Source organism: Trichechus manatus, unplaced genomic scaffold (genome assembly GCF_000243295.1).
Source record: "Trichechus manatus latirostris isolate Lorelei unplaced genomic scaffold, TriManLat1.0 scaffold00245, whole genome shotgun sequence".
In the NCBI taxonomy this organism is placed as follows: Eukaryota; Metazoa; Chordata; class Mammalia; order Sirenia; family Trichechidae; genus Trichechus; species Trichechus manatus.
The window spans coordinates 1,120,562-1,131,868 of NW_004444181.1; the positions used below are offsets into that span (position 1 = coordinate 1,120,562).

An 11,307-nucleotide genomic window follows, 5' to 3' on the forward strand; every position below is an offset into this window, starting at 1 on the left:
TTTCTTAAGATGAAAAAAATAAAAAGTATACTCCTAAAGTTCTGATCTTCTCAGAGAAAAAACTGTTTTACATAGTTAACAGACTCCCAGATCAAATGTTACAAATGACGATTTATTTCATACCATACTTAAAGTATGGTACTAGCTTAAACGCTAAAAATTAATCATTCATCAATATAAAGTATCTAGAATAGGTAAATCCATCGAGACAAAAGAAGGTTAGTGGTTACCAGGAGATGGAGGAAGAGAGGAATAGGGAGTAAAAAATTAATCATTCACCTAAGTATCAATAGCTGGGAGAGGATGTAAACTGCCCTCCCAGGCACTGGAGGGAAGAAGAACTCGCCTTTCCTGAGCACAGTGCTTGGGCCCGGTTGAGCCTACTGCAGCATTAAATCCAGCTAACAACCCGGGTGAGCAGATGGCGTTCTTTTTTATACAGATAAGGAATTGGAGACTCAGAGAAATTAAGAAACATGTCCAGGCTCACAGTGTTATATGAAGTGATGGGACCAGGTTTGTGTGATTCCAAAGCCCATATTTACATAGAATAAAATGATTCAAAAATCATTTTCCCATCTCTTCAAAATACCACACTCAGCATAAAAATTTTAAAGCACCTGAGTGTCTGCAATGAAACAAGGGCAGGGTGGCAGACACCCAGTCCCCACCATCTGGTCAGAGTGGCTCTGGGGCCTGGGTATGTGGCCCCCTCTCTGTGTGGGGCCGAAGAACACAGAGAGACCAAAACCCTGTCATTTTGCTGACTCCTGTTCTAACTGGACATGCTCCACACTCGAGTACCTCTAACTCTGGTTGCTAATTTTAAGATCAAATAAATTCGGTCTAGAAATGAAAAGAAGGGGCTAAGTCACAGATTAAAAGCTTCTTTTCCTTCTTGTTCTTCATTAAAATAACAAAGCACAAAGACAAGAACAACTATACAGTCACGGGGACGGCACTCCCATCTTCTTGTTTTTGGCCCTGGGTTTTGGGTGACGCTCCAGCAGGTGCTGAGGGTTGGCTCCCAGAGGACTTGGTGGCAGGAGCAGCAGAGCTGGGCTCAGAGGTCCTCTGATCTGTCCCTGGATTTGGCTACCGAGACAACGGGGGATGGGGACAGCACAAAGCTCAGTTACTGAAAAGCCTGATCATCTCCGGTCTTTAGGAAATTGCTCTCTACATTTTGGTTAAGCATTTTTTTTTTAAAAAAACAATTCTCATCTTTTCCAAATAAATAAAGATAAGATGGAACATTTTACTGAATCTGGATGGCACACCGACCTTCTTCTTCTGCTCAGTGAGGATGTGTTCTATCACTCTCCCGACAGTTTCATCAATACTCAGTCCTAAAAGTGAGCTCTTGGTTCGCACTTTTTTAACAAACCCAGCAAGCTCGGAGCTGAAAGGGAAAATGGTGACAAATGACAAGAGAAGTCCAGTTCTCTGCAGCTGAGAAACACTACGTGCCAATATTAACCCAGCAGCTAAAAGAAACAAAGCCAACACACGCAAACAAAATTAGACTACACGACAACAATAGTAATTGGACTAATGAAGAACCATTTTAAAGCAGCATCATCTTGGCAAGTAGTTAGAAAAACTTCAATTTTATTTCTAGATATTTACTCCAACAACATTTCAAGGTAAATGGATCTAGTAAACCTGCTAGATCCATTTGAGACAGCCACCCAAATTAGAAAACTGACTTCAAACAGACTGCTTGCTATGTCATAGCCTTGCACAGAATCATTGGTCCATCAGACCCGCTGGCTCCTAATGGAACGATACTCTTTCTACCCCTGAGGAAGCTTGTTTTATCAACCTCCCCCTTGAAAAATCTAACAATGTGGTTTTCAAAACCTGAATGTTTCACAAGTGCCATGGACTGGGGCTTGTGCTGTGAGTCAACAGGTACTTGTTATTTGTACCACTAAGATCCCAGATGTCTTAACTCGCAGAAAATCAGGATGCATTTCTATTTGCTTATTTAAACTCTAACAAATTTAGTTAAGACTATAAACAATTACTTTCAGCGTACTTCTGGTAATTACAATGTGAGTATTTTTACAAATGGCATGACAATTGCTATTGAGAGAACACAAAAGCTTTCTCAAACTTAGGCAGGGCTAAATATACCCAAGTGCAGGCAAAAATATACTCATTTTCAAATGGGCAGGGCTCCACCTATAAGAATAAAACATGAATTCATGTTTTGAAGACTATTTTGTTTCAAAAGTACAAGCTCAAGGCCTACAATTAACTAATTGTATCAGAGTCAGAAAGAACATGGGGGTGCAGATGGTCCCTCCTGGGTGTGAATGCCTCTGCTGAGCTGCACCCACCCAGGAGAGCCATCCCCTCTACCTCACCTTGGGAGTGCTTCTGTCCCCCTCACACCAACTTGGAAAGCAGAGGCCAGAGAAGGCAGCCGAAACCTATGGAAGGGCCTATGGCTCCCCAAACCCTATTTACAACTCTTGTAAAAGCAGCTCTTCCCACCTCACAGGGATCCCTTGTTAACATGCTCGCACACCTAACATGCTGGCGAGTAATGCTCAGTCTCTCCAATCTTGCACCTCAACAAACCAGAGGTACTGTCCAGCACAGGGTGGAAGTCGATGTTCCCTTGCTATATGCGATTTCCCCCCACAATGACAAGAAACTATTGTTAAGCAGTCATTTACCGACTCCCTAGCAACCAGCGCTGGAGAGTGTTAGGCGACCTCATCAAAATCTCAGCAAACTGCCATGGGTTCTGATGTGTGTCCATTAATGATGGTTCAGTTTTTAAAATCTAGACGTGCAGACTAAAAACATACTGGAAAACGCTCACCTCGATGTTTACAAACAAGAAAGGAAATGCCGCAGCTGTCTGAATAAAACAATTATGCAGTCCTTTCCATTTCAGCCCCTAACTGGCCATGATTTTATGGGATCAGGAAACCTTAGTTCAGTAGGTACAGAACCGAGTCAGAGGCATTTTCCAGCCATACCTGCTGTAGCATGGGAATACTGCCGCCAGGTGCTCAATGATACTATTGAATGGCTTCTTCAGAGACTGGTTTGAACGAGTCCCACGTCCTTGAGGACAAGGCGGTTTCTGATCAGCCCCGGGGCTTTGCTTTGACTGAGCTGCCTGGACAGCCTTCTTGGCACAGGCTAGCAGCCGGGCGACTTCAGACTCCTCGGCAGGAGCCTTTTCTGGGGAAGCACTGGCATCCTGGTGAACTGCTGTCTGCTGTCCATCAGGGCGCGAAGACTCAGGTCGGTACTGTGAGGGACACACCACACAGGTGCACTGTTTATAGAGAGGGCTTGCCTTGAATTACGAGGAGAAATTCCAACAGACAAAGACGGACTATTAAGCACCACTATAATAAAAGCTTGGAAGAAAGGCCTGGCAATCTGAAAAGTCAGCCATTGAGAACCCTGCGGAGCACAGTTCTACTCTGACACACGGGGTCGCCATGAGTTGAAGTTGACTCGATGGCAGTGGGTTTACTGGTACCAGCTGTATGCTCAAATGCACAGTAAACTTAACTACACTAAATTAACATTTTTGCTTAAAAAAATTACTAATCATAACATAACTTGTTAGGACAAGGGTAGGATTCTAATTTCTAAATAATTCTCTCTATAATTATTTTCTCCGTAAAATGTGAAATACCGCCTTTCGTATTACCTACCCACTTGCTCTCCTCCAGCTACCCTACCCCCTCAATCACACTTCTCCCCTTCCCAGTTAAACTTTGTGACTCACTCATCAAAAACAGCTGTCCCAACATCCCCCAAACTGCCCTTGTCAAGGTCACCAACCATCCCGCCCCACTAAGCCAACAGACCCCCAACACTACCCGTCACTTCCCCGACTCCGCCTTGCTGGCTTCCCGCCCACGGCTCTGGAGGCCTCTCAGTTCTCCTGGGCAGTCCTTGCCCCTCAGTCCACACCTCAGGCCTTGATGGCTCCCGGGCTGCTGCCGGAGGCTGAATATCTACCTCATTCTGCACCCCCCTGGGCCATTCCACATTTGCTCATGGCCTCACTGCTGACAAGGCCCACCTCTTTAAATTCCCAGTCTAGAATGATTTTCTAAGATACAACTCTGAGCATCCAGACTTCCCAATGGGCAAATCCACTTGAGTGACTCCAAGGCAACTCAAAGTCAATGTGTTCAAAACCAGCGTCAGCCTCGGTCTCTCAACCTGTTCTGTCTCTAGTGTCCACCTCACTGACATGCTGGGACAAAGCTGGGATTTGGCCCTAACTCCTCACGCGCACACACCCTGTGCCCCAACCTCACGAGCAGCACAGTTCTTTCAGTGGCACTTCCTAAACATTCACACGTCTGTTCTCTTCCATCCCACTGCCACTCCCTTACTGCACATGGCCAATGGCTGTGAGCAGTAACTGGTCAGCCCGAAGTCTCTCCTGCCCTGCCCATCGATTCTCCACACTGCAGTCAAGGCGATCTTCATCAAATACAAATCTGAGCTCACACCTTACTTGAAACCCATACTAGCTTCCTGGTGCCCTAAGGAAAAGTCCAAGCTTATAGCAAAGGCTCCCTGGTTCCAGCCCCTGGGTACATTTCTATCACCTTGCTCACTAGAGCCCCTCTGCCACACTTGAACTTCCTTAGATCCACGGACCACGTTTCCCAGCCTCCAAACATCTGGAACACTGGACCCTCCAAACATCACAACATCCCACTCCTCCTCAAACACGCACGCACTTACTCCTTGGCCCGGTTCATTCCTGCTTCAGATCTCTGACTCCCTGAGGCCCAGGGCGCTAGATCAGGTAATGCTGCTGCGGCAGTCCACGCTCCTGCACTCTGCTTTTAATTGTGTTTAAAGTCTGTCTTCTCCCCAGACCATACCCACCTTGAGGGCACAGGCCACATCTGGTCACCAATGAATACCCACGGAATGAATGAGGGAGAAATGAAACACAAGGTAAATGTTTTCAGACACACTTATTACTCAAGCTACTGGCACACTAAAAGTTCTCCAGGATTTTGGATATTAAAATCCTAGAATTACAAGTTAAAAGGGAAATATTCTACTCAGCTCTAAGGTTTTTTCTTTCCAAATCTGTTATAAGCACTTGGAAAAAACTGCAAATGAGAAGTGATTTTTAACTTAATTCTAATTAAAACACTATTTGTTACTCAGTTTAAGGTACTTAAAATTTTTCCACTTAAAATTTTTTTGCAGATAAATTCCTATACTTGTTGCTTAGCGTGCAAGGTACGGGAGAGGAAAAGATGCTCGATATCAGGCTTCTGACTGCAGGAGGCCTGGTGTCCAAGCAGAGGAGATGGAACATACAAAACACAAGGCCACAGCGGGAGGGCAGACAGCAATCGGCTTGCAAAGGAAGGTAGAATGCAGAGTGGGGACGGTGTCTGAGGCTGAGGAGTAGCCCAGGCCAAGGTCTGGCAGGAACAGGGAGGTGCAAAGCAGGCGCCAGACAAACAGGCTTGGCTCTGTCTTAAGGAACTAGAAGATTTCAATGCTGCACCCAAATATTCTGAAATCTATCTCTAATCAACTCTTGAATAGAGTCCTTCTTTAAATTCTTACAGTCTGACTTCCTCTGTACTGAATACATTTTGATTTACTATTTACTGAGCATCTACTCTGTGTCAAAATCTAAGAAATATGTACTGGAGGATGTAATAAAGTAACACTAGATTTAGTCACATTTTAAAGGCCACGAAATACAAGTAATGCTTTTCTGTACTGTAGCACATATTTAAAAATAAGTTGTTTTTTTAAATTGTACTTTAGATGAAGGTTTACGAACAAACTAGCTTTTCATTAAATAGTACATATATTGTTTTGTGACATTGGTTACCAACCCCACGACATGTCAACACTCTCCCTTCTCGATCTTGGGTTCCCTATTACCAGCTTTCCTGTCCCCTCCTGCCTTCTCGTCATTGTCCCCGGGCTGGTGTGCCCCTTTAGTCTTCACTTTGTCCTATGGGCCCGTCTAATCTTTGGCTGAAGGGTGAACCTCGGGAGTGACTTCATTACTGAGCTAAAAAGGTGTCCGGGGGCCGTACTCTCGGGGTTTCTCCAGTCTCTGTCAGGCCAGTAAGTCTGGTAAAAGATAAGTTTTTGCAATCATTATTATTCAAAATATTCATCAAATACCTCAAACTAGAAGTAAAATATTATATGCCAGACCAACAAAGCCCTGTATGTCCCAGGCATAGCAGATTTTATTCTGTATTTGATGAGGAAACAGATCTTAATTTTTAAATTTTGGTCTTATGCCCCCTGTGTATCCAGACTAAGACTATATCAGACGTGGTATTAGTAGAGAGGGCCTACCTAAGTCACAGGAACCTCATGGAATGTTAGTTCAAATGGAAGAACACACAGACACAGACACACACACACACACACACACAGACACACACACACACACACACCCCAGCACCCAGAAAAGAAAGAAGACAGGAGTATGGAAGTGACAGAAACAAATACCAGGGGGTTTGTTCACCACTGTCCTGTCCTCAGACCTAGATGCAGAGAGACTCATCTCCCACTTATGTAAGTATGTCATGCAGCTTAAAAAGCTAACCAGTAGCACAGATCATGAAAACATGAAGGTAATTATCAATCCATTAAATCCCCATTCCCAGAAAACAACAGCAATAATAACTACTTTGGCAGGTTAAAAGAAATCATGGTTCATTATATATATATATTTTTTTTTTCTTCAAAAAGAAAAAAGAAGAAGAAGAAAAAAAAAGTAGAAGCATGACAGACTTACCTTGTCAAAGACTGGAAGGGAAAGCACTTTAGTAATTTCACTGACCCAAGTACCACTTTTAACTTCATCAACTTTGTCTTCCAATTGAGACTGTAGGTAGAAGGGAAAGTATGAAATTCCAAGGGAAAACTTTCATGGTCAGTTAATCCTTTTTCTCTCTTTATACATTATAAATGCCCACCAACTGTCCAGAGAACACAGCTGAGATGCAAGGTACTAAAACAATTATTTCTTTTAAGATAAGTTCAAAATAAGACCTTGTGAATCAAAAGGTTCTACAGTCTTATCAAACATAACTTCTCTAGCCATATCAATCAAGGGCAGAGTTCAAGATAGTTACCTAATCAAGAAAATATCATGACTTATATGAAAAATTCTTAAATAATTTCAACATAAAACATATATTGCTATTAACAGGTCAAAAAAGACACGTCTTTCAATATGACACTGGTGGCCTCCTGACAGTTATAACCATCATATATATTTTGACAGATTATAAAATATTTTGTAACTTACATCTATAGTTTCAAGTTCTTCTTCAACTGAAGCAAAATACGACTCCCATTCATATAAGACAGCGTCCACTAGATATGGTTCATGATCACTGAAAAAACACAAAAATATGAAACTGCTTAATATCGACTTCAGAAATTAAAAATTAAAAGCATGTGGGTACAAATGAAAACAAACATTTAAACATGAAAAAGATACTTTTAAAAACATCACAAAAGAAAAACAATTTTTAAAGAATTTGTTTTAAAGAGTTTTGTGTCTTTCAAATTCACCATTTCAGGAAATTTTAATTATTGATACGACCAAAAACCCAAAACTGGTGAGCAAACAGCAAATACTCTCCTGAATTTTAATTTCTCACCCAAAATTTGAAAATCTGACTGTTCTTTGACATCTTTATGTTTAACATTAAAGGCTGCTTTTACATTAAAAACAAAACAAAGAATAAAATAAAATAAACGGTAGCCTGGAACATTTAAAATATCCCAATAAAACTCCAATCTCCACTTCATTGCAAAAATAAAGAGCACGGCCTTATAAACTAATATATTTATGATCTCAGCAACTGATTAATCTTGTCTATTGAAAGTAACAGGTGAGCTTATAACTCCTAATTGGGAAGATCGATAACACTATCCATCTGTGATGAATCAGTTTTCATTATACATCTTGAAGAGATGCCAGAATAGGCTTTTTACCTCTTTTCCACTTTCGCTAGCCTCTGGTGGGCTAGGGAAGAGTTAGCAGAGCATCCTCAGAAAGAAGCCTTAAGTGCTGTGAAGCCTCATGGGAGGCAGCTGATGCTATTAAGATGAAATGAGGCCCGAGAGCTGTATCCCAGATGAGCCCCAAAACACATTCTACAGGGAACACTTGGCACAGGCATTTGACAGCTGTACTAGTTCTGTAACTGAACTAGCATATGAGTTTAGCTTTAATCAGAAAGATTTTCTCGTGTGAAACTTAAATCTTGAAAATGAAGAAGGACTATACACTCAAACTGGTTTTCCATCACCCCTACAATCTAGGACTCAACACCAAGGGTTTGAAATTTGAATCAAAAAACACTTAGATGAAAAAAACCCTGAGATTAAAAAGCCAAAACCTGTGTGTGGAATACGATAAAACAGCCAGATAAAAAGTAAATCCCATGTAAAAAAGTACTAAACGCTAGGCTGAAGAAGATTCTCCAGGGTCCCCAGGTACCTTATTCTAAAAACCAAACCAAGACAGGAAAAGATCACATAGAATTAAAAAAATTAACGTACATGAATATCCTTCATAGTGAGTAACATCACATAATAGCTATTATGGAAAACAATTTGGCAAAATGTTTAAAAAATCTTAAAAATGTGACCTTCATCCGGAAATCTATTGTACACAAAGAATATGTACTGCGTACAGGGATTTAACCCTACCGCTGGCGCACTGCAGGGCAGCTTATATTCACAGAACTTTGCAAACAACCACACTACGCCTCCAGCAGTGGTGGAAAAATCATGGCACATCTGCATGCTGGCATTTCTACTCAACCTTTCCAGCTAAGGTGGAGAAATGTAATGATCCATATGAAAGGAAGTTCCTCATATGCTATTCAGTGAAAAATATACATATGTCTATAGATTTTATTTTTTCAAATACTTAATGAGTTTATTCCAAAATATTAGCTATCTCTTCATTTAGAATTATGGGTAATGATTTTTGTTTGTTCTGCTTTTTCTACAATTGAACATGTATTAATTGTGTTTATTTATCAGAAATAAAATGGTCCTGTCTCATATACAATAACTTTCCTAAAATCAGTAACAACTTCTATTTACTAAATGACACACGTGGGCCCCACAGTACCTGCGTCTGCTCTTTAGGCACTCAACATAGGCTTCTCCTTGAGTCTTCGTGACCTCTAACTTCCACACGTGGATGTCCTTCCAGCAGGTAAGCACAGATACCTGCCATCAGATCAGAGAACACGTTAAATATTTTAAAAAGCAAAAAACCAGAACTATGTTAAGGGTTGCTGTTGTTGGGCACTGTCAAGTCAGTTCTGACTTAATAACTAGCCCATGTGACAGAGCAGAACTGCCCCCAAGGGTTTTCTAGGCGGCAATCTTTATGGGAGCAGATCGCCAGGTCTTCTTCCTAAGGAACCGCGCGGTGGATTTGAACCATCAACCTTTTGGTTAGCAGCCGAGCGCTTAGTCATTAAGCCACCAGGGCTCCTTTGTTAAAGTTAAAACTCAATATTCTAAACTAGTTTCAGGTTTCTCCCTAAATGACAATTACCTGGACTTGATTAGGTTGTAATTTCAGCCAGGTGAACGTTAATTAAAACGTCTGGATTTGAAAACAGGAAAACAAAAAGACACTAAAAGTCCTTCACTGATCATTCTTCTCAGATGTGAAACTTCCCTGTGGCTCTCTGCTTCAGCTACAGACAAGCACGGAGCTTGGCTAGCTGCCTGTGTCTATGGTTCTGCCCAGGGCAGCTGGAGGGCCCGGGGCCACATGATAACCCTGAGGTTGCTCCCTATTTAAAACCCTACAGTACTTATTCTCAGGTTCGAAAGCCTCTGGGCACGTGTTTTGTTTTGTTTTGTTTTTATTTTTTATTACTGTACTTTAGATGAAGGTTTACAGAACAAACTAGCTTCGCATTAAACAATCAGTACATACTGTTTTGTCACATTGGTTACCAACCTCACGACATGTCAGCACTCTCCCCTTCCTGACCTTGGCCTCCCCGTTCACCAGCTTTCCTATCCCCTCCTGCCTTCTCGTCCTTGTCCCCGGACTGTTGTGCCCCATTAGTCTCGTTTTGTTTTTTGGGGCTGTCTATCTTTGGCTGAAGGGTGAAACTCAGGAGTGACTTCATTACTGAGCTAAAAGGGTATCTGCGGGCCATACTCTCAGGGTTTCTCCAGTCTTTGTCAGGCCAGCAAGTCTGGTGTTTTTTTGTGAGTTAGAATTTTGTTCTACATTTTTCTCCAGCTCTGTCCAGGACCCTCTATTGTGATCTCTAGAGTTCGTTTATTAAAAACACTAGATCTCTGGCTTCCCCACGAGCCAGTGAAGCACCACTGTGAGAGTCACTGCAGGAAATGTAAAAGAGCCTGGTTTTAACCCAGGTGGCCGTCACCTTGATAGGGCCCTCCAGGCACAAAAACCAGACCAAACCCACTGCCAGTCAGCAGACTGAAAACCTACAGGGTTTCCAAGGCCGTAAATCTCTACGGAAGGAGATTGCCACACCTTTCTCCCACAGAGCTGCAGGTGATCGCTTTAACCACTGTGCCACCAGGGCTCCTTCCTCCAGGCACGACTGGTGGCCAAAACAAGCTCAAGTAAGATGCAGGTGTATGACCCACAGAGTGTGGGTGCTGTTACAACTGAACTGTGCCCCCTAAAAATACGTGTTGTACATCCTAACCCACACACATGTGGTTAGCAGTCCCTGGGTAGTGCAAACGGTTAAGCGCTCGACTACTAGCTAAAAGGCCGGCAGTCTGAACCCACCCAGAGGTGCCTTAGAAGACAGGCCTGGCAACCTGCTTCCGAACCTGCGCACATGGGGTCAGTCGCCATGTGTCAGAATCAACTCCAGGGCAACTATCAACAACAACATACATGTGGTTGTAACCACATCTGGGAATAGGGTTTTCTTTTGTTACGTTAATGAGGCTTTATCACTGCAGGGTGTGTCTTTAATCAATCACTTGATTGATATAAAAGAGTAGATTAGGCACAGAAGCACGCACAAATGGGGAGACTGATGCTGTGAGATCACCAAGGAAGAAAAGTTAAAAGAGACAAGGTATTATGGATTGTGTCCCCCCAAAATATGTGTCATAAATCCTAACCTCTCAATAGTGTTAACAAACAATAATTTACAAATGGATAGAGAGATAGATATGCCAAGAGGTGTGGGAGGGTGTAAGGGAGCACACCCACTGGCAGATACAGGTTTGGTGGTGGATATTTCTACATACATGACTGTAGGTGCTCCT

General features: G+C 42.4%; 2 protein-coding genes across 2 annotated transcripts in view; both read right to left on the minus strand.

Moving 5' to 3' along the window:
* Positions 1-36: 36 nt before the first annotated feature.
* On the minus strand, positions 37-3,822 carry LOC111819016 (E3 ubiquitin-protein ligase TTC3-like). Its single transcript, XM_023724426.1, has 4 exons — positions 3,764-3,822; positions 2,997-3,317; positions 1,285-1,402; positions 37-1,095 (listed from the first exon to the last, which is right to left on the minus strand). Exons 1-4 carry the CDS (start codon positions 3,820-3,822, stop codon positions 940-942), a joined length of 654 nt encoding a protein of 217 aa, XP_023580194.1. The 3' UTR covers positions 37-939.
* Positions 3,823-3,881: 59 nt separating this feature from the next.
* Positions 3,882-11,307, minus strand: part of TTC3 (tetratricopeptide repeat domain 3) — a 62,965-nt gene continuing 55,539 nt past the window's right edge. Inside the window, 4 exon segments of the mRNA XM_023724418.1 lie at positions 3,882-4,907; positions 6,791-6,880; positions 7,307-7,394; positions 9,152-9,252. Of these exon segments, the coding sequence (XP_023580186.1) occupies positions 4,845-4,907; positions 6,791-6,880; positions 7,307-7,394; positions 9,152-9,252 (342 nt within the window). The 3' untranslated portion in view covers positions 3,882-4,844.